This window comes from Pleurodeles waltl, chromosome 4_1 (assembly GCF_031143425.1).
Source record: "Pleurodeles waltl isolate 20211129_DDA chromosome 4_1, aPleWal1.hap1.20221129, whole genome shotgun sequence".
Taxonomy (NCBI): Eukaryota; Metazoa; Chordata; class Amphibia; order Caudata; family Salamandridae; genus Pleurodeles; species Pleurodeles waltl.
In genome coordinates this window covers 15,323,725-15,347,053 of record NC_090442.1, presented here as the reverse complement: position 1 = coordinate 15,347,053, position 23,329 = coordinate 15,323,725, and the positions used below count along the sequence as shown (strand labels likewise).

Here is a 23,329-nt window from a genome sequence, read left to right as displayed (position 1 = left end):
TGTGAACATTCACAAGATACTTCTTAACATCTTCAAATTCCTTCTCACGTTCCTTACTCCACACTTAGCCTACACCCTACCTCAGCTCGGCTCCTATGGCACAAGTGAATAAATGCAAACTCAGGACAAAATCTGGCTTAACAAAAAATCTTTGTGCCTCTTCTTCTTTCAGGAGTCTAGGTATTTCTTCTATGGCTTTAAATAAATCATCTTTTGGGGCAGACCCCATATCAGCAGAGATTACATGACCTAGGTGGTCCAATCCCTGAGAGGTAAACTTGTATTTTTTCCTTTAATTAAAATCCATTATCCCTCAAGACTCAACTACAAAAGTTTGTTAAATGATAGGTTTATGGTTCATCAGATCATACTGACAAATATAAAAGCTCTGGATAGGGCAGTCCTTTCAGGCAGGGCAGAGCACACATGAATGAATTATAACTATATCACAGAGGGGCAGCACTGACCAGGATTTAGATGTGCAACAGAGCAACTCCTGATACTGGTACTGCCAGAAGTAGTCTGCTCAGAACTTCACAACCTGCACATGATGAGTCTTATTTGTGCAGACACCTTCAGTTGAAAGAAGTGTCTTTGTGATGCTTGTAATGTTCCTCGAGAGCAGCCTGACCTCGGGTAGCGTGGATCCTATCCAGCGCTTGACATCAGCTAGTTGTTTTGTTTTAGCGACCAGTGTTTTATGCTGATTTGGCTACTGCTGTTAGAACTCCTAGAGGTGGGGGTGAGAGGTTGGTGGAGGCTAAACAAGGTTCCAAAGAGTTCTACATTCCAACAGCATACATAATTAATTCAAATTTTACCAATTTGAAAAGGACGGCATATAGCATTAAAATAATGAATCATTAATTTGACTTAAAGCCCAACTGAGAACACAGGGGCTTGGCAAGACAGGAATAAGAATTTTGGCTTAATTCTCCTGTGGTAACGTGTTTTCTTTTCTCTTTTCCTTCCTTCCCCGACACTTGAATATCAGAATGGGGCGAAGACAGGCTCCAGGGAAAAAAGAAGATTACAGTGGTCACCTTAATGTGTAAGAGCCACACTCCCGGTTTCGCCTGTCCTTAATGTGTCAGCTTCAAGAGCACAAAAACATGTTGAGCGGGACCATGAGCTGGAGCCGCTATCGAGGAGCCTGCCCAATGTGATCCTTTTATCTATGCTAGAGCAGTTGTAAGCCAAACTGGATAACTTGCAGAATACCCTAGAGGACATACCATCTAGAGTCACTGGGCTTATGGAGCAAATCTGTATAGAAAAGGGTCAGTGTGGTGGTGTGTCCTTGGGGATGGTCAGTCCGGTGACAGTTAGAGATTGTTCTTTCAGAAGATCCCCTCCAATCAATCTTTCAGTCAGGGCAAAGGACCTGAACCAGTGCCTTCAACCTACATCTCCACATGGTTGTGAACCATATCAGATCCAGTGTCTTCAACCTACATCTCCACATGGTTGTGAACCACATCAGATCCAGTGTCTTCAACCTACATCTCCACACTGGCTTGAAGCACAGCAGAGCCAGTGCCTCCAACCTATGTATCTGGATGGCCATGGACACCAGCAGGACTGTACTATCTCCAGGTACCCTCCTCTGGATTTTCCTGTCAACCCAGGTGAGCCAAACCTTCGTCTCACACCAGCGTTTGATGATGAAGAGGAACCACAACAGGACCAGTGCACACAGCCAGAAACAGAGGAACTTGTGAAGAAACAATTGTATGCAGATAGTTGGGACCCACAACAGAACATCTGCCTGCATCTACCATTTCACGAAGGACATGAGCGACAGCAAAACCACTGCAGACAACCAGTGCTCCCAGATGAGAAGGAATCAGATGAACGCATAAAGCAAGAGTTGCTGTGCTTTGATGGTGAGGGTCCACAGCAAACCCACTGCAGACAACCAGCATTTCAAGAGGAACAGAGTCTACAGCACAACGCAAGCCTGCAGCAGGTGCTCTCTGATGCACATGAACAACATCAGAAGTGCAAGACGGAACCAATGCACCCTGAGGCACAGAATGCAGATCAGCACTACATGCTGGAACCACTGTATCCTGAGAACTGTGATCAGAACTACAAGCAAGAACCACTGCATCCTGAGGACTGGGATAAGAACTCAAACCTACAACCGACATGTACTGATGTGCAGGGTCTTTCGGTATCCTGCTCATTCCTGGCACAGAATACTGCTAATACAGATGGAGCTATCGCCACAGACCCATTGGAGAGAGGAAAATCCGATCTATTGCTGTTAAAAGGCATCCCAGGTATTTGTTTTTTAATAAATAAACATTCAGAACATGGACTAAAATTGTCTAGTTCTGAAATAATGTAACAAACAGCATCTCCAAATTGGATGTTTCCAGATTCTTAGTAAGACTTGCAAGGGGCCAAATCTTAGTTGTGTGGAGGGGCATCTTTGGAGGCTGGTGGCTCTTTCAGAAATAGGCTGAGAATTGGGACTCTGCATATGAAAAATGACCTGAATTCTGGTCTATGCATGATAGTCCATAACCCAGGCTCAAGAACTTTGCGGAATTAGTGGCAGAATCTGTGATTTCAATCCAAGTGCCGTACTACTCATCGTCCCCTAAGTGTCAGATTCAACTTATTCGCTGAGAGTAGTAGAAACATTGCCCTTTGTTCTTGCTAGTGGAAACTGAGGCACTTTAAAGATTGGGCAGGGTCTGTGTGATGTTTGAATGTAGAGAATATAAGAGGATGTGTGGGTCTGTCAGGGTCTGCGCTTATGAGGTGAGGATGGCAGTGAGAAGAAAACAAGTGATCTGTAAATTAGGTGTAATCTGTAGTGATGGAATGGATAGAGCAAGATCCACTGCACCCCAGAGCGTTCAATACGACGTGGTCTGTTTTTCTGTAATGCATAGGTGCATGTGGATAGAACTGGGGGGCATGCAAGACAAACTGCACGCTATTGTCTGATAGCATCTCACACAGAAAACCCCCTCTGGGAAAAAAGTCAGTAAGAAAAGTGATGACACTTTGAGTGTTTGGTTCACATACAAATCTTACTTCTTACCACTTTGACTTGTAGTCCCCAGCACAATGGCAAAGTTCTGATGTATGCACTGGAAGGAAACAGACCAAAATAAATCAATGTAGCCTTTGTTCCACACTCTGTTACAGGCCAAACAACCCAGGTCTGTCACAGGCTGAACTTTATAGATCAGTTTTTTATCGTTTTGCAAAAACATGTCCACTCTCTAGCAACCCTTTCCACATCCCTGTCCATGGCAGTCTACCAATATTGCATTGTCAATCTTTTCTTGTTAGATGTCATGCTGTCGCGTAGGCTCTCATTATTCTAATGAGACTACTGGATTTGAGCAGCAGAATCGCCTGTGGTGTGGGAGACTGAATCTTAACACACTACAGGTGACACCTGTCACCCTAATCCGGGTTTTGCTCCGGCTATCTAGCAGTGCCTCATCTCTACCCAAGAGCAGAGATGATTGGGCAGCCAAACGCATGACATAATTGACTCCTCAAGGAAATTGTGGTAACCCAGGTCTCATCCGTTTTCTCTCATTTACATTAGCCTCACATACACAATGACAAACAGAGGCAGTATATGTTTCAATAAGGTTTTAATGAAGCGACTGCATCTTAGATAGCAAAGCATGTGCTGCAATAACCAGGACAATACAGTATGACAAGATTAGAATTGTGACAAGGAGAGTGAAACACAGAAATAACGCTACAATATTGTCACTAGAGTCAATAGACTAATTCCTCCCTAGGCGATAATAGAGCACAGCATGTTAAGCTCTAATTCTGCCCTTCAGGTTCCCCTGGGAAGACATCATCCCCCATACCTGAGCAAAGGTTTGAAGTCTGCATAAGCAGCTATAGTGAAGCGTTCATCAATCAGCATACATTCGTGATCCTCTGGCTCAAATCTCCCTCTAACGTGTAAGAGACAAGGAAGTGTTTTTATAATAAAACAGCTGATGGTCTGAGAAAATCTCCCTATGTAAGGATGTGTACTTTTCCATGAATACCAGAGACAAAACTTTTACCACGTTCACCGGCAACCTATCTTACTGCAGCCTTGAAAGAAGCACAGAGTGAACAAGAGTGTCTTGTTTGAGAACGCAGTGCTGGCCTAGCTAAAATAGCTAGATAGAGAGGAATACAACAAGACTGCAAAAGTGGCTATTGTTAAAATAATAAACAAAGCTGAATAAAATGTATCTAGGTTAAAGTGCACAGCAGTAGGCCTAGTGTGCAAAAATAACGTGCATGGAGCTATAACTAAAATGGCTACACAACAATGCCTAAAAGTCTTCATAGCTCAACTCCAACAGTCTTGATCAAGTAGGGTGGAGCAAGTGTATCCTTACGAAACAATACTCCACCCACCAATGATAACTCTGGCTGGACTTTGCAATTCTGGGCTCAGGAACTCTGAGAAATTAGTGGGAGAATCTGGGATTTCTATCCAAGCGTCGTCCTACTCATCATCCCCAAAGTGTCAGATGCAAGTGAGGTGTTAATCATTGAGTGTGACAGAAACTGTGCATTTTTTGTGCTAATGCATACTAAACATTTTAAACATTGAGCAGGGTCTGCGTGATGTTACAGAATATAAAGGGATTTGTGCATCAGTCAAGGTCTGCTGCTTAGGAAGGGAGGAAGACAGTGTAGGAGGCTGGCCTGGCTTATAGTGGGCACCTGGTGGTACTTACACCTTGTGCCAGGTCCAGTTATCCCTTATTAGTAGTGTTCTAGCAGCTTAGGCTGCTCCCGGAGACATGCAACGCTCATACTATACGACTTATATCATATAGCTCTATATCATAACAAACACAATACTCAGAGTTACTAAAAATAAAGGTACTTTATTTTAGTGACAATGTGCCAAAAATATCTCAGAGGATATACTCCCTTAGGAGGTAAGTAAAATACACAAAATATACACACAAACCAAAATCAGGTAAGTAAAACACTTAGAAAGTTTGAGCAAACACTGTAGAACACAATAGAATGCAAAGGAGACAATAGGCCTAGGGGCAACACAAACCATATACTCTGAAAGTGGAATGCAAACCACGAAGAGACCCCAGGCCTAGTGCAGTGTGTAGAGGGTCGCTGGGCGTGTAAGAAAACACTAAAGGTGTCCAAGATACCCCATCCCAAGACTCTGAAAAGTAGGAGTAAAGTTACCCTACTACCCCAGAAAGACAGTAAAGTCGAGATAGGGGATTCTGCAAAGACAACAACTGACTGCAAAGCACTGAAGACGGATTCCTGGACCTGAGGACCTGTAAAGGAAGGGGACCAAGTCCAAAAATCACAAAAGTGTCTGGGGGGGGGGGGGGCAGGAGCCCACTAAACCCTGGATGAAGGTGCAAAAGGGCTGCCTCCGGGTGGAAGAAGCCGAAGATTCTGCAACAACGGAAGGTGCCAGGATCTTCTCCTTTGGTCAGAAGATGTCCCATGAAGTGCTGGAGAATGCAGAGTTGTTTCTACTCAGAAGGACTGCAAACAAGCCTTGCTAGCTGCAAGAGTCGCGGTTGAGGATAAAGGATGCTGCCCGGGCCCAGGATGGACCAGGAGGTCACCATTGGTAGAGGAGACAGAGGGGGTGCCCAGCAGAAGCAGGCAGCACCAGCAGAAGCACTTGAACAGACGTTCAAGAAATCTGAGCACGACTGTCGACTCACCAACACAAAAGAGGGTCCCACGAAGCCAGAGGTCAACTCAGCGAGTTGGGCAGTGCAGGATGGAGTGCTGGGGACCTGGGCTAGGCTGTGCACAAAGGAATCCTTGCAAGAGTGCACAGAAGCCTTAGCAGCAGAAGTTCACGCAGTACACAGGATTACTGTCTGGTGTGGGGAGGCAAGGACTTACCTCCACCAAACTTGGACAGAAGGACCACTGGACTGTGGGGGTCACTTGGATCCAGCTCCTGTGTTCCAGGGACCACGTTCGTCGAGATGAGAGGGGACCCAGAGGACCGGTGATGCAAAAGTTTGGTGCCTGTGGTAGCAGGGGGAAGACTCCGTCAACCCATGGGAGATTTCTTCGGGATTTCCAGTGCAGGGTGAAGGCAGAAGGCCCTCAGAGCATGCACCACCAGGAAGCAGTCGAGAAAGCCGACAGGATTAGGTGCTACAATGTCGCTGGTAGTCTTCTTGCTACTTTGTTGCAGTTATGCAGGCGTCCTGGATCAGTCTGCGGTCAATCCTTGGCAGAAATCGAAGAGAGAAGTGCAGAGAACTCTGGTGAGCTCTTGCATTCGTTATCAGGAGAGACCCTAAATAGCCCTCAGAGGAGGATTGGCTACAGAGAGAGGTAAGCACCTATCAGGAGGGGTCTCTGACGTCACCTGCTGGCACTGGCCACTCAGAGCTGTCCATTGTGCCCTCACACCTCTGCATCCGAGATGGCAGAGGTCTGGGACACACTGGAGGAGCTCTGGGCACCTCCCCTGGGGAGGTGCTGGTCAGGGAAGTGGTCCCTCCCCTTTCCTTTGTCCAGTTTCACGCCAGAGCAGGGACTGGGCGATCCCTGAACCGGTGTAGACTGGCTTATGCAAGGAGGGCACCATCTGTGCCCTTCAAAGCATTTCCAGAGGCTGGGGAGGCTACTCCTCTCAAGCCCTTTACACCTATTTCCAAAGGGGGAGGGTGTAATTCTTTGTTCTGCCTTCCTGGGACTGGGCTACCCAGACCCCAGGAGGGCAGAAACCTGTCTGAGGGTTGGCAGCAGCTGCAGCTGCCAGGAAAACCCCAGAGAGCTAATTTCGCAGTACCCGGGGTCCATGCTGGAGACAGGGGATGCATGGGATTGGCACCCCAATACCAGAATGGTATTGAGGGGACAATTCCATGATCCTAGACATGTTACATGGCCATGTTCGGAGTTACCATTGTGACGCTACACATAGGTATTGACCTATATGTAGTGCACACGTGTAATGGTGTCCCCGCACTCACAAAGTCCGGGTAAATTGCCCTGAACGATGTGGGAGCACCTTGGCTAGTGCCAGGGTACCCTCACACTTAGTAACTTTGCACCTAACCTTCTCCAAGTGAGGGTTAGACATAATGGTGACTTATAAGTTACTTAAGTGCAATGAAAATGGCTGTGAAATAACTTGGATGTTATTTCACTCAGACTGCAGTGGCAGTCCTGTGTAAGAATTGTCTGAGCTCCCTATGGGTGGCAAAAGAAATGCTGCAGCCCATGGGGATCTCCTGGAACCCCAATACCCTGGGTACCTAGGTACCATATACTAGGGAACTATATGGGTGTTCCAGTGTGCCAATGAAAATTGGTAAAATTAGTCACTAGCCTGCAGTGACAATTTTAAAAGCAGAGGGAGCATAAACACTGAGGTTCTGGTTAACAGAGCCTCAGTGATACAGTTAGGCACCACAAAGGGAACACATATAGGACACAAACATATGAGCACTGGGGTCCTGGCTAGCAGGATCCCAGTGACATACTGGGGCCCTGACTAACAGGATCCCAGTGAGACAGTAAAAACACCCTGACATATACTCACAAACAGGCCAAACGTTGGTGTAACAAGGCCAGAAAGAGGCTACCTTCCGACGGACAGGTTGTAGAGGACAAGGTAATGTGTAAATCAGGCGTGGTGTGTAGTGGTGAAACGGATAGGGCAAGGTCCATGGCATCTAAAATGTTTTTCAAAACATTAATTTTCTGTAGTGTGTAGGGACATGTGCATAGATAGAACTGGGGCACCTGCAGGTCAGAGATGGTCCCTTGTATCATAACATACTCTATGATATAGAACAACTTACTAGTTCAAGGGGTTTTCAAGATCAGGTAGTGCCTGTGGTGCTGTGGTCTCTAGGGTTATGTACACCATGGTCTGAATGTCAAGCTGGGTTAGTTGTATTGCAGTAAACAGGATTAGGTGATATATTTGCCTATTTTTATTTTATCTAATATATGCCCCATAAAAAGGTCTAGATATGTCTGCCTTTATGTCCTTTTACGATTTTGTCTGTATTTCCTCCCGCTAAGTCACCAATATCAGTGGTACAAATAACTCTGCTGGGTGAGTCAGTGAAGTTAATGGTGATTACTCTGAGATATGTGGAATTACTGGGGAAATTTGGCATCTGATTCCCCTTGTAATTCCTGAGCAGTATGATTGTTTAACAAATAATTGGCTATGTGATCATGTCATTCTGAACAATAGCTTTACAATATCATATGCATCTCTTGATGGTTGATCGATCTTTAGATGGCTAATGTATCTTAGCCCCTCTTTAGGCTGTCCAATGAACATTACGTGGTCCAAATCATGCAAGTTTCTACCTTTCTGTGCACTAAATGGTGCAGCATGGTGTGTTACGGTAAACCCAAAGGAAAGCTCTGACCACATCTTCCACTTTGAAACTGTTGGGAGGTTATTTTAGTAGCTTTTATGGCCAAGTTATTTTAGTGGTAGGCCTGCAGCTTGTGGCTTATAGCCTAGTACCCCCAGCACTGCCTAAGATGGCCAGGAGGACCTCCTCCAAGGTAATATTTAAATAAGTGGGATACCCACACCACTGCTCCTGTTGTCCAGATAGGTCTACCACCCCTCTCTTTTGCTTAAAAATCAAAGAGAAGTGGGCCACCCAAGCTTCACAGGACAAGCTGGAGCCTAATTCGGGAACCACCTCATTAGACAAAAAAGGCTTGTTAACTGTTTCCCAGAACAAATTGTTATTATTTGTTTCTGTGGCCAGGGCTAATTTTTACCAGGTCTATTTCTTCAGCAACTTCTTCCTTCACTCTAGGGCTTACCAATATGTGCCACGTAATGACCTAATTGCCACAGGATCTCTAGGGGAGATATGGAGGGATGACTTAAGTTCCCCCCGAGCTTTAGTACATGCATGGTCAAACCATTCTTTTCCTCTTGAGCTGCCTAGCTTTTGGTTGGCTTGTCAGAAGAACCTTGGGATAAGTAATAACATGATTAAAACAACTAACCAACCTTGTAGGTTCAGTTTGGTCTTGCGGACAATAATTAAATTCAGACAGACATTCTCCCCCCCACAATATTCTGTAATAGGCCATCTGGGTCAATGTCTTTCCATTTCAATCTCACTCCGTTAGGCCTATTAGCATCAACCTGGTTCATAATGGTATGAGACTCTCGCTTAGAGCCCCAAAGTAGGGTTGGGAGGATAATCAGGTGATGGTCATTCAGTGATGATTGAGCAATATGGGGGGTGTCACATGCATTATTAGCAGATGAGGACATTAAGATGTGATCAATAACGGATGAGGAGTGATTACCTCTAAGGGATGGAATCATTTCCCCTTCCCCATTATCTCCATGTTGACATCTCAATTGCATCAGGTCATATATGGATAGGATTAAATTAAGAGCCTCTCCATATTCATTGTGACAAAAATGGTCATGGCTGACCCCCTCATGGCTATTGAACCCCCAGGTCTGAGATAGTGGCAAAAAACAGGGTTGAATGCTAAAATTTGATGAAGGTTGAATGAATTGGGCGTAAAAATGTATACAGACCGTGATCCATAGTGTGAGCTACTCTACAACAGGTAGAATCAAAAACATTGTTATAAAAGTTGATTAGTACCACATCAGCCGTACTCCTAGATATTAACCACAGCAATTGAAAATTACAGGTCTCCCAAGAAGTTTTTTTAACTACTACAGGGAGTTTATTTGAAATAGTTACCTGGAGCCCTCCCTTTGCCCTCACTGATTGAAAGGCAGTGGCACACAGGAAATGTGAGGTAAATCCTTGTACATGAATCGGGGCACCACACCACGATTCTTGGATACAAAATATCAAGGTCATTGACAACATTACACCACTCCTCTACCTCAATCTTATTGCGTAAACCCTACACATTCCATGTGGCGAATTTATGGCACTTGCTGTTGCTACACTCACTGCCCCCAAGTGCCACCTCAGGCAGGCTAATGGTACGGGGATTCCCCCCCCAATATTCCCCAACCAAATGACATACTAACAGCCCCAACTGATTCTAGAATCGTTGAGGGGGGCCCTACTATGACCCCTAGACATTATGTCCCCAGTAGGCCCCTCCATAGTGAGCCCCCCAGCCTGATTATCCACCCGCCCATTATGTGTTTGTCAATCATTCTCTGATAGTGAACCCAAGACCTGATATCTGTTACTCGTAGGCACTGGTAGAATGTTATGTGGCTCAATGTGAGAATGAACCAGGGGGTGCGCAGATTGCAGATGTGGATAAAATGCACCCAAACGGCAAAATAAAGGGGAGGTACCACATAGTGGGCACAAAGCTGCCCTGGATAGAGTATCCTCACAAGTCTAGGGTTCTGAAAGTTAATAATTACACAATCACCCCCAAAGATTCTCGCAGATGGACCAACCCAGCCCACTCTCCTAGTTGAAAGAATTTTTGTTAGCACTGTCGAGTGAGAATAGGTTATTTTGGGTCAGCCAGTGCATAACTTTGTTCTTTAGGGTTCAATCTAGCCTGGCCGTAAAGGGGGAACATTAGCCATAACGATTACATAAGGGCAGCAGGCTGGTGGTAGATCAATGGTAAGAAGTTCCCCCATGGTGGTTGGGGGGGCATGGTGGCAGGCACAGACTTTTAACTGTTTCACGGCTGAAGTGGGATAATCTCTGCAGGAGTTATATTAGATCTCGAGTCACCCAGTGACAAACCATGCAACTTATTATTGGTGGTTGCGCAGCGCCAAGTGGTTTGGCCTACGCAACAGTCCTCCCTTGACTACCCAATGTCGGGGGTCCTCAATCTAGCCTCCTCAGAATTTTCAGCTACAGAATCTGTAGCCTGTGAAATAGCGGTGGGACCTAGCCCATTTTGTAAAACACCTGCCAAGCATTTAGAAACCAGAGTGGATAAGGAAAACTTCTGGCAGATGGCAGTACTTTTTTCTACCTCCCCTTCGAGTTCAACTTATTTTTGAGTGGCGTAAGCAAGTCGCTGATAGCGGATAAAAAGTTATTCCAAGATGTATCTTCAAGGTTGGCTGGTGCGGGGTTGGGGGAATGAATCACCAACAGCCCCCTTTCTGCAACGTCTCATCCTTTTAGCAGCAGGTGAATGTTTGACTTTTATGGAAGTAACATTGACGGGATCCATAGGTCCTAAAAGAAATTAGTTGCACCTCCCTGCCAATTTCCAAGCCATGATTAGCATCAGTGGCTATGGCACTGGACCAAAAGGCATTCCTGTAGCTTCACTGAGCCCAGCCACCCCAAAGATAGGCACCTTTCTGCCAGGTCTATTTCCTTGGTAATATCCTCCACTGCCCATACTAGAAATGTGTCAGTGGTAGAACAAGTTGGTTCGGGGGCTGGCTTCTGGCTTCCAGTTGTACACTTGCCCATATTTATGCTAAATATTAGCACCCAATTCCACAAATCAGGCTAACAGCTATGGTGAGCAATCAAAGCACCTAAATAGCCTCAGTCCCCGTGGCAGGAAAGGGCAGGATGACAGGGGCAACACAATTTGGCGGCACAATCACTTATTTTGCTCTTCTTATTCTCCGTCTCATTAGATATATATGCACAGCAATACTAGTAGTTGTCCGGTGACTGTGGCCAGAAGCCAAGAGAGCAGGCCCAGCCCAGCCTCGGCTGGCCGCGGATGGGCACAGACGGGCCCACTCCGGGCACGTGCCGCACAGCAGAAGCACAGGTGCAGCTTTATGCGCCTCTGGGCGCAGCAGAATGGAATTGGCAACCCCCTTCCGCCGGGATGTCAGGGAGGTGTAGTCTTCTCGAGTCCAGGTCCCCTGTTCCAAATGCAAAGTGTGCTGCACAGCAAAAGTGCATGTGCTGCTTTATGTTCTTCTGGGCGTGGCAGAATGGCATTGCAGGCCTCCTTCCGCCAGGATGCTCAGGAGGTGTAGTCTTCTTGGGCAGAGGCCCCCGTTCCAAATGCAGAGTGTGCTGTGCAGCAGAAGTGCAAGTGCTGCTTTATGCACCTCTGGGCGCGGAAGAATGCCATTGGCGGCCTCCTTCTGCCAGGATGCTTGGGAGGTGTATACCTCTTGGGCCCAGGTCCCCCGTTCCAAATGCAGAGTGTACCACGCAGCAGACGTGCAAGTGCTGCTTTATGCACCTCTGGGCACGGAAGAATGCCATTGGTGGCCTCCTTCTGCCAGGATGTTTGGAAGGTGTAGACCTCTTGGGCCCAGGTCCCCCATTCCAAATGCAGAGTGTACCGCGCACCAGAAGGGCAAGTGCTGCTTTATGCACCTCTGGGCGCGGAAGAATGCCATTGGCGGCCTCCTTCTGCCAGGATGCTTGGGAGGTGTAGACCTCTTGGGCCCAGGTCCCCCGTTCCAAATGCAGAGTGTGCCGTGCAGTGGAAGCGCGAGTTTATACGCTTCTGGACGCAGCCGAATGGCATTGCCGGCAGTAAATATTTGTTAGGCCCCCAAAGGCAAGATTGTCATTATCGGAGTTTCCCTGAGTGCAGTGAATATTGTAGTCTTGCTTTGCCCTTAGGGAATTCTTCCTATTTTAACCTTTATCTCTTTCTGATGTTTTGTCAGTCTATCAGTTATCCCTTTAATGAAGTTAACCACGTTTGTCATTCTCATTCTCCCTATTATCAGCTCTTAGTCTTGAGTACTACAAATGCAAGATTAAAGAACACCATTAGACCGCAGACTATGAAAAAACAAGTTAGCAGGCCTTTTCTATCTATATATCCTTTGTCTGGAACAACATCCCCATAGCCATTAAGGCTGCCCCAACACTGCCCCAGTGAGGGCTCAACTCTTTAAAAATGTATGCTTGTCTTTGTCCCTGTACAGCACTCTGCAGCTTTTAGGCTAGGTCTGTACTATAGGAATAACATATTGTTACATATATAGCTGACCTAGCCCACACTTAGACTTCTGACTGTATTTGACAAAACTCTTGTGAAAGCAGTCATGAGATGGTTGAGAAGGGTTAGCCCTCCTAGAGCACCTCTTGTATCCAGTTTAGATTTTAATATTGTCTTATCAAGAGTAATATGTCCGCCTTTTAAGCCACTACATCCTAGTTAGTGTATAGTTTGCTCAGTTTAACTAAGCAGTTTATTTATTATTTTACACATATAAGCAGACAAATGTACTCTGATGGAGAAAAAAACACAATAATTTAAGTTGGAGTCAGCGTGCTGATGCATTATTCAGCTCAATCTAAACTAAAGATGTTCTAATATTTAAAACCCAAACTATGACAGCGGGATAGTGCACCCCATGTGACCTACAATACAATAAGCAGCAAACGATTGTTTACAGGTAGTAACATTTGCATAGTTCCCTAGATATAACTGTCCACCTTTCACATATTATAACAGCACAGTTTTTTCAAGAAATATTTCCCATGTGTAATTTTCAGTCTTCTTTTTATTCCTCAGCACAGCAGCCGCAGAAAGAAAGTATGAATAGTAAAGAGAAACTTAAAGCGTCTGGAGGAAGGAAGAATTTTACTCATAAAATTAATGAAAGAAAACACCAAAGTATACACAGGAGTGAGAAATTTAACAATAAAATACTTCTAAGGCAAAAAAGAATATACACCGGCCTAGGACAGTATTGCTGTGCTGAATGTAAGAAGACGTTTACTGGAAAGACACATCTTTTACTGCACAAAAACACAGCGCTAAGACAGCATCCCTGCACTGAGCATGAAACAAGGTTTGCTGATGAGGCAACTCCTATACGTCTAGAGAAAACTCCTTGCAATATCTTTGAGAAAAGCTTTACGCAGAAGGTACATCTTCAACAACCTCAAAGAAAACACACAAGAGAGAGACTTTATCAATGCGATGTGTGTGTGAAAAGCTTTCTTGTGAAGTCAGACTTGGTACAGCATCAAAGAATTCACACAGGAGAGAAGCCTTATAGCTGCACTGTGTGTGAGAAGAGCTTCAATCAAAAGGGAAATCTAGTAGACCACCAAGGCATACACACAGGAGAGAGGCCTTATAGCTGTGCTGTGTGTGAGAAGAGCTTCAATCGAAAGAGAATTCTTATGGACCACGAAAGAATACACACAGGAGAGAAGCCTCATAGATGTACTGTGTGTGAGAAGAGCTTTACTTGTAAAGGAGCCCTTGTGCAGCATCAAAGAATACACACTGGAGAGAAGCCTTATAGCTGTACTGTGTGTGAGAAGAGCTTTAAACAAAAGAGTAATCTTGTAGGCTACCAAAGAATACACACAGGAGAGAAGCCTTATAGCTGTACTGTGTGTGAGAAGAGCTTTAATCAAAAGAGTACTCTTGTAGACCACCAAAAAATACACACAGGAGAGAAGCCATATAGCTGTACTGTGTGTGAAAAGAGCTTCAATCGAAAGAGAGCTCTATTAGAGCACCAAAGAATACACACAGGAGAGAAGCCATATAGCTGTACTGCGTGTGAAAAGAGCTTCAATCGAAAGAGAGCTCTTATAGAGCACCAAAGAATACACACAGGAGAGAATCCTTATAGCTGTAATGTGTGTGCCAAGAGCTTTACTCGTAAAGCAACCCTTGCACGTCATCAACTCATACACACAGGAGAGAGGCCTTAATCACTACACTGTCTTCAGCAAGATCTTTAATGGAAAGTCAATTCTTTTATAGCACCAAAGAATATACACATTAGAACGCCATGTTATGAAAAGAGCCTTAAACAAAAAGCGTCTCCTCAGCAACATCAAGTAAAACACACAAAAGTCTTCTCAAAGCACTGCCAAAAGGCATCTAAGATTCTACAGCTGAAATTAGACCTGCAACATCTAAGACTACATCAAGGCTGAGGTACTCACTTTCCTCTGAATGTCTCAAAAGCTTTAAATTTAAGGACAAACTTCAGAATTTGCAGCATCCCCAAACAGAATGTGGACCCTTCAGCTATTCTCCATTAAGCAACAAACTTCACTGAGAATTGCTTCACTGCACATGAGAATTTTTAGACACATATGAAATGTATGCAGGAGTGATGACATGTTACCAAGTGTGGAAAATGTGGAGCAAAATATCTTGAGGGACATAACTTTGAGGACTCAACAAAGAAGTATTGAAAACCTGGGCAAATAAAAAAATAAGAATCAAAAACCATTTGAGGATGAAAATTCAAAACTCATTTCATCACTAAAGTAGGGATATCTACTTCCTATCAGCATCTTCAGACAAAGTGTGTAAAAATTCTGTACAACCCGTCCAGTCGGATAGATCAGAACAGAATACATGGCTGTGTAGATTCTAACAACATACAAAGGTGGCATGAACCAAATTATTCTGAAATTTTAACTGCCTAAATTGTTACATGATTCATGCAGTTTTGAGATGGTTTATTCTGTTGAGAATAGCATTACACATACAGATTGTTAGATAAAGACACTATAAGGATTATTTCATTGCATGCTGTGATGTGTTTTGTGAGGTCAGTTGTGGTCCTGTTCTGTGTGAGGAGTGAGATTGGCAATTAGACTAAGGACACTGCAGCAGTGAGATGTTCACCAAGAATCTTATTTTATACAATCAGCCTTTGCTAGTAAACCAGCCTGCCTGCAGGTTTCACTTGGAAAAAAGACGGAGCATACTTCAAACCCATCAGTACGTTCAGTATATTTTCTCTGTTACGGGAAGGGGTGGGAGAAACGTATGCTAATCTGAAGCTCTTCCACCACCGGTCCCTCAGAGGTGCGGCATTCTAGTGTGTAGTTAGCACTATCACTGTGTTTATTAGAGTAGTGCAAGCGTTACAAGTACAATTTGCATTGTTGATGTTTCCAGAGACAACTTATTAAGTTTAACACTCGTGTTCCTTTGACCTTTCCCTTCACTGAGTTCATGGGTTGGCGTAATATATGTGGATTACTCTGGACCATGTGGTATCAGTGAGTGTACGCAGCTTGCCTCCAAACCATTACATCGAAGTGCACTGTGTATGCTCTCATGAAGCATACTGTTAATGTGTTTCTCCTTCATCCCCCAGCAACTCAACACACAAAAGATCCACCTGCAGCCATCAATGACCATGGAACAAGGGACATACCAACGCCTGGTGCTAGGCTTTCTGCGAGGCTGCTCTGGTGTCACTCAGACTCCAGTGACCAAGTCACCACCAATATTTGGGCATGTTGGGGTGCTTGCTGTAGCTTGTTTGATTGGTTCCGCATCCCGTCCATCATTTGTGTTTGTTTGTTTTTGTCGCCATAAGTGCACCGGTTATGCCCAGGCGTGGGTCCCGGACTCACTATGCCACTGGATTCAAGTTAGCCTGGCTGATGAAGGATGATACCCTGAAACCGGTCCCAGAATCCTTATTTCCGGTCTAGGCAGAACCTGGCCTGGTAGTTCGGGCTGGACTCTTCCCAAGGAGAACAGGGGCAAGACTGATTTGCATATGGCTGGATCCAAACTGGGGTGGCATGGTGAGCAAAAGAATTGATGGATTAAACCCAGATCTGTGACTGGGTGTGAATTGGTTCCCGCAATCCATCCATCATTTGTGTTTGTTTGCTTTCGTCGCCATAAGTGCACAGAGTATTTCCAGACGTGGGTCCCGGGCTCACTATGCCACTGGATTCAAGCTAGTCTGGCTGATGAAGGGTGATACCCTGAAACTGGTCCCAGGATGGTTGTTTCCGGTCCAGTGAGAACCTGGCCTGGCAGTTCGGGCTGGACTCTTCCCATGGGGAACAGGGTCAAGACTGATTTGCATATGGCTGGGTCTAAACTGGGGTGGCATGGTGAACAAAATAATTGATGTATTAAACCCAGGTCTGTGACTGGGTGTGAATGCTTGATTGGTTCGGCATTCCATCCATCATTTGTGTTTGTTACTTGTAGCAAGGCCTGGATCTGCAGTGACACGTTGATCTCCACAAATGAACTAAGTAATAATGGTAGCACGTATGTGTGGGCAATGCTGAGACATGCACAGCACTAAGTGAAAGCTGCCAAAAATTGGGGGCCTCAGCTGAAGCTTTGATACTGTATTATAGTCAAGAGCACATCAGCGGGCAGCAAGATTGTTACAGCTGTGGTGGCATATTTAGAGCGTATCATGTTTACACAGTGGTGACTGCTGCTTTGCCTTTGGGGATCAATGGCCACTTCAGTTATGTTCTTTATTGTACTAATGCGAGTGAGGATTTTGTAGCAGGTCACCCCAGGGACGTTCATGTCCACATTTTACATTTTCAGAGTTGAATGGCCTAATGTATCAGGAACCACTATGGTTAGATGTGTTATTTTCATTTGTTGTTTCATCAGTTACTTGTTACATTGTAAACAGTAGCTGTGTTTGCTGTGTTGGTTTGCCTTTTTAAGAATATTGCTCGCTGGTTCTAATTTGTCATTTTAGAACATTTCAGACTCTCATACAAAGCCAATTGGTTCTCATCAATGTTTGCTGAGGATGCAGTGAATCCTCAGGTTATTGTGGTACAAAGTAAACTATCTTATGTAGCGTCTCCTGGAGGGACAAAAGTGAAAACGCCCAGTAGTGGTGTAAGTGGAAGGTGCGGTTCTGCTATCCAGTATTCCGGTGCCAAGGGGTCACCGGTATATATAAGGTTGTGCACACGTGCAAAAGACCAGCCGTGCACAAGAGTAGTTTGTGGAGTGCGGCTAGTTGCCTTGTTTGTGAATGTGCAGAGAGCTTGTTGCGTGCACTACTGCAGGCTGGGGCAGTGGAAGTGACATTGACTCCATGGTGTTGGTTGATTGAGTAGTGGCTGCTAAAGGAAAATGTTAGAGCATAAACAGCTGCCCTGAAAAACACCCAGTGATCAGAGCACGCTAGCCCAGGTCTTCCAAGGGCAGATTGTTGGGAATTGCACTGCATTTTCCCAGTGCATAACCTTTAACATGGACAATTATGCAGTTTAACATATTCCCTGTGGGCAGATAAGAAAGATGCAAGATGAACTGGAAAACCATGTATGATGTGGGGGCTGCAGCCCTGTGTGTGAAGCACAAGAAACAAAAAGGGGGGAGGAGCACGTGCTTCCTGTGTGTAGCACAGAGACCGTAGCCTTGGACACTTCACCGGTTTCCTTGGTTGGGTATTCACAGGAGTCTTCAGTTCCAGTCCATAGAAACAATGTGGTAGTACGGTGGAAAACTTTACTGAAATCGTGAAGTGTACTGGCTGCGCACCTGGAGCACCATAGACATAGGACTGATCTGTGAGTGCATCTATTTGAGTTAAAATAATATCGCAGAAACCTAGCTGGAAAACACCGTAGTGGTCATGATACAGAGTGGGATGTAGGGAAGGAGGGAGAGGGAGGTCTTCCCTCAGGGCTAAAGGATGGGGGTAGTCACATACAGTTTATGTTGCCTTTACATTATCCTTTTAAAGCAGCAGGGAAAGGGTGACTCCTCCATCCCAGAGCTAGGATACCAACCTACTGATCACTTAATATATGACGCCTCCTTCATATTGATAAGTTTTCTGGATTTATATACAATACATTCTGAGCTATAGATTCTCAAGACTATCTGGCAGCACAGACCAAGGCAACATACTAACATTACAATAGAGACAATGTGAACAGTAAACCACAAGGCCCCTTTATTTACTTAAGGTTGCCATTCTTATTTTCTGTAATACATGAAGTAATTGTTACAAAACCATGCTTGGTGCCCTTGTTAAACCAACGGGAGTTCTAAGTCGCAATAAGATTCCTAATTAGGAGGGAAAGCAGCGCTCTGTATGTAAGAACATTTGCAGTGTTGGGATCTACAGGATCGAAGTGTAGACAGGAAAAACATATTTCAAAATGAAAAGCAGCATTTACAACAAACATAACCTCCCCTCCTGTGGCCCCTTTCCATAAGGAGTTGTGTTACTGGTCCCCTAAAGTTTACTGCTAATGTGATATGTTGTGCTATTATATAACTAATTCAAAATCAGTTTCAACTTCACTGGCACCCGCACATTATAAGGATGGCGTGTCCTGGGCAAGGATCAGCCCTGTGAAACTCACAGGAGTATTTGTTATTATTAATGAGTTCCCAAACTTTTCATCAAGAATAGACACACTCAGGAATATACACAATGTGAATATACTTTTACTTTTTTATTAAAAGTCTGATTCTAATGCATAAAATGTGTATAGTTGTAACTATAAAAATAAACAAACCAGTGGCAACAGTAAATCTCAATTTATGAACCAACCCCTCCATTCATCCGTCTAAGCTAGACCTAGCACCCCCAAGACCTTATTTGAGTTTCTTAGGTGGACTTCCTCTCACCCACGTACCTTAATGGATGAATTGAGGCAGAGTTCCGTATGAAGAGAGATGTTTTTTCTTTCCTGTTCTGCTCAGTAGCTAAAATGTTCCAGCAAGCCTGTAAGGACCCATCAGTAGACACCTTGAAGGCACGTGTATCGTTTGGAAGTGTTTACAGCTTCTGTCTGTTTGGCTTCTTTCTACACAAGCTCTCTAATGAAAATTTCTCTCTTCCACATACTTTTATGTGTCTTAAACTTAAATCTATTTATAAATAATTTTGTGGTAAGGACAATAATCTATATAAAACCTTTTTGCATTGATAAAAACCATGGAAATATTTTGGCCCTCATTACAACCCTGGCGGTCGGTGTTAAAGCGGCGGTAATACCGCCAACAGGCCGGCGAATAAAAAAATGGGATTACGACCAAGGCGGAAACCGCCAACATAGACAGCCACTTTAACACTCCGACCGCCATGGCGGTACAAACAAACAGCGTGGCGGACACCGCCAACAGACAGGCGGGAGACAATGTACCGCCCACCCTATCACAACACGGCTAACCACCACCTTTTCCGGGGCGGAACCAACGCGAATAAAAACACAGCGGAAACAGTACACAGAAGGGAAAACACTCACCTCCCCACACCCCACGAGGAACCAGGAGGCCATGGAGCCCGAACTGCAGATCATGCCGGCAATGGTCTTCCTGCTCCTCTATCAGGAGCTCCAACGACGGCGGTGACGACCACGGTGAGTACTGCATCTACAACACAGGGGAGGGGGGAGGGAAAAGAGAGTGACACACACACGCAACACGCAACACCCACACCCTCACCCACAACACCATAAACACAAATACATGCTGCAACATTGCATATACGCCCCCCACCCTCCCTGGAAGAACACAAGGACAAAAGGAAATGATTGTAAACATTGTAATCATAAAAAATCCATTAGTCAAAAGTGAAAATCCAGTATATACAAATATGTACACCAACTACACAAGTCCGGATAGTGCACCAATCATTGTCCGTGGACTACTGGGCCCAAAATGCATGGGCAAGGCCCACACATGATACCTGACTCCAAACGGAGAGAGCACTGGAGGGGCATCACATAGAAAATACACAGGCACCTCGGCCTGATGAACGCATGACGCCTCTGTTCCACAAGGGGGCTCCATGCTCATTGATGTATCCTGGGGAGTGCAAAGCCACAGTCTCTAAAGTCTTTCCAGTGGGTGGTTTGCCCACTGCTTTATCATGGGAGGTGCAAAGCCACAGTCTCAAGTCTTTCCAGTGGGTGGTTTGCCCACTGCTTTATCCTAGGGAGTGCAAAGCCACAGTCTCTCAAGTCTTTCCAGTGGGTGGTTTACCCACTACTTTATCCTGGGGAGTGCAAAGCCACAGTCTCTCAAGTCTTTTTAGTGGGTGGTTTGCCCACTGCTTTATACTGGGGAGTGCTAAGCCACAGTCTCTAAAGTGGATAACAGTCTCCACTGAATCTGGAGGGGGCTTTGTGCCCAGAGTGCTTCATCCTGCCAAGGACTGAGGTAGTGGATGCCGTTCTCCACTGGTTCTGGAGGGGGCTTGGTGCCCAGAGTGCTTCATCCTGCCAAGGACTGAGGTAGTGGATGCCTTTCTCCACTGGTTCTAGAGGGGGCTGGGTGCCCAGAGTGCTTAATCCTAGCAAGGACTGAGGTAGTGAGTGCCTTTCTCCACTGGTTCTGGAGGGGGCGTGGTGCCCAGAGTGCTTCATCCTGCCAAGGACTGAGGTAGTGGATGTCATTCTCCACTGGTTCTGGAGGGGGCTTTGTGCCCAGAGTGCTTTATCCTGCCAAGGACTGAGGTAGTGGATGTCATCCTCCACTGGTTCTGGAGGGGGCCTGGTGCCCAGAGTGCTCCATGTGCAGTGTGGCGGGTACAATTCCCTCACCTGGGTGTGTGTGCCAAGAGATTGCCAAGGTACAGGTAGCATGATACACCATGGAGGCAGCAACATTCCCCACACTGCTGCGGCTTTGCATTCCATATGCAGGTGACAACTGTGATGAGAGTGATACTTCATGGAAGCTGCCCAGGGTCCTGGAACTCACCACCAGCCTCGGACGACTGACCACTGGGGATGGTAGCCATGTCTGCGGTGGTGTCATTGGCTGATGATGTCGCGGGGCCGCTGGCGGTGTTTGCGGCGGTGGCAGTCGCGGCTGTGCTGGCTGTGGGCTCTGTGGCAGCGGTGCTGGCTGCGGGCCCTGTGGTGGCGGTGCTGGCTGCTGGATCTGTGGTGGCGGTGCTGGCAGTGGGGTCTGTGGCAGTGCAGGTGCCGTTGCAGGTGGCGGTGTTCTCCACCGTACAGGTTGGCGTCGACGTGGACAGAAGGCGTGAGACTGGTTCCTCAGTCAGTGCCACCATGCCCTCTCCTGACATGCCCTTCAGTTTTTGGCCCTTCCCCGCTTCTGATGGTGGCACAGCTGTCTTGCCACTATCCCCTTTCGTTTTCCCTGACCCCTTGGTGGCAGGTGTTTTTCGGCTTCTCCCTCTGGGATGTGGGCACCTTTTTCACCTTGGCAGGTGGCGGAAAGTCCTTGCCCTCGCTCCGTGGCACACTTGCAGCCCTGATGGTTGGCGCACTCCATGACCCCGCAGTTGCTGGCACCACTGTGCCTGGGGATGTGGTGGCTGAGGTGCTGGGCTGGGACCTGGAAAGCCTGGCCCTAGGGGAAGGACGGGGGGGGGGGGGCGGTGTAGGGAAGAGGTCAATATTAGCCAGGAAATGTTTTTTAGACACACTGGGACGGGTAGAGGGAGGGGGTTTGGGAGTAGAGGTAGTGGTAGTAGGTGGTGTACGTCTGCTGAATTTGGGTGAAAGGGCAGGGGCTGGAGGCTGTTGTGAGGTGGATGGCTGTTGGGTGGGTGTGTGCCTGCGTTTGTGTACTTTGGGAGGAGGGCTCACAGACTGGGAGAGGACACTAGGGATGTGTGAATGGTAGTAGGGGTGGTGAGTGCACGTGAGCGGTGTGTGGTGATGGGTGTGCTGGTGATGGAGACAGTGGATGAAGATGTAGTGCATGCAGGTGTGAGTGGAGACGAGACAGGGAGGGAGGAGGGAGACGTGGAGGAGGGGGACACAGTGGAAGCAGTGGATGTTGATATGTGTGCATGGGTATGATGCTTGTGTGAGTGCCTGTGGGATGTGTGGTGCTTATATTTGCCTGAGCCACCCTTGTGTGTTGAGGTGTGTGCATGCTGGTCTGATGGTGTGCCTGGGATAGGCTGAGGTACAGGGGATTGGGTCTGGGGGGAGGAAGTTAGAGGGGGAGACTGGACACAGGGACAATGGCTGCCAGCAGTGCTGAGGCCAGAGCCTGAAATGCTCTCTGTTGGGCTGCCTGGCCAGAATGAATGCCCTCCAGGTATGCATTTGTTTGTTGCAAATGCCTCTCAACACCCTGGATGGCATTCAGAATGGTAGCCTGCCCAACAGTGAGGGATCACAGGAGGTCAATAGCCTCCTCACTGAGGGCAGCAGGGCTGACTGGGGCAGGGCCTGAGGTGCCTGGGGCAAAGGAGATGCCCACCCTCCTGGGTGAGCGGGCACGGGACACACGCTGAGGGGCTGCTGGGAGGGCGGTGCTGGTAGGGGGGGTGGCGGCTGTACCTGTTGATGCGGGGGGCACAGAGGGGCCCGCCACCGCAAGGGAGCTCCCATCAGAGGAGGAGTTGCTGTCCCTGTTGTCTGCTCCTGTCCCCGCCGTGGAGCTTCCCTCACCCTCCGTCCCACTGGTGGCTTCAGACTCTGTTGTTTCGCCCTCCAGGGCCAAGTGGGATGCAGCTCCCTCCTGCTCCAGTGCCATTGCTCCTCCACCTGATGATGCTATTGGACACAAGAACAGGGAGACCACAAAAAAGGGGGGGAAGACAGAAGAAAGACATGTTCAGTGCATGCAACACCACTACCGTTGGCGGACACTACAGACACAGCAGCGCACTCCACTACGCCATGCACTTATAGTTCCTAGAGTTTTCACATGCCCATGGGGTACAAGGCCTAAGCCTGATTGCTGCACACATGGA

At 46.6% G+C, this 23,329-nt stretch overlaps 1 protein-coding gene across 1 annotated transcript; it reads left to right on the top strand.

The window, feature by feature from the left end:
- Positions 1 to 1,057: 1,057 nt before the first annotated feature.
- Positions 1,058 to 15,414, top strand: LOC138287245 (zinc finger protein 250-like). Its single transcript, XM_069227607.1, has 2 exons — positions 1,058 to 2,285; positions 13,432 to 15,414. Exons 1-2 carry the CDS (start codon positions 1,256 to 1,258, stop codon positions 14,589 to 14,591), a joined length of 2,190 nt encoding a protein of 729 aa, XP_069083708.1. The 5' UTR covers positions 1,058 to 1,255; the 3' UTR covers positions 14,592 to 15,414.
- The last annotated feature ends 7,915 nt before the right edge of the window (positions 15,415 to 23,329 follow it).

Excerpts from the sequence above, each read along its gene's own strand:
- LOC138287245 (XM_069227607.1), top strand. The coding sequence starts at position 1,256 with ATGGAGCAAATCTGTATAGAAAAGGGTCAGTGTGGTGGTGTGTCCTTG. Across the intron at positions 2,286-13,431 it reads GCTGTTAAAAGGCATCCCAG|CACAGCAGCCGCAGAAAGAA; the intron begins GTATTTGTTTTT and ends TTTATTCCTCAG.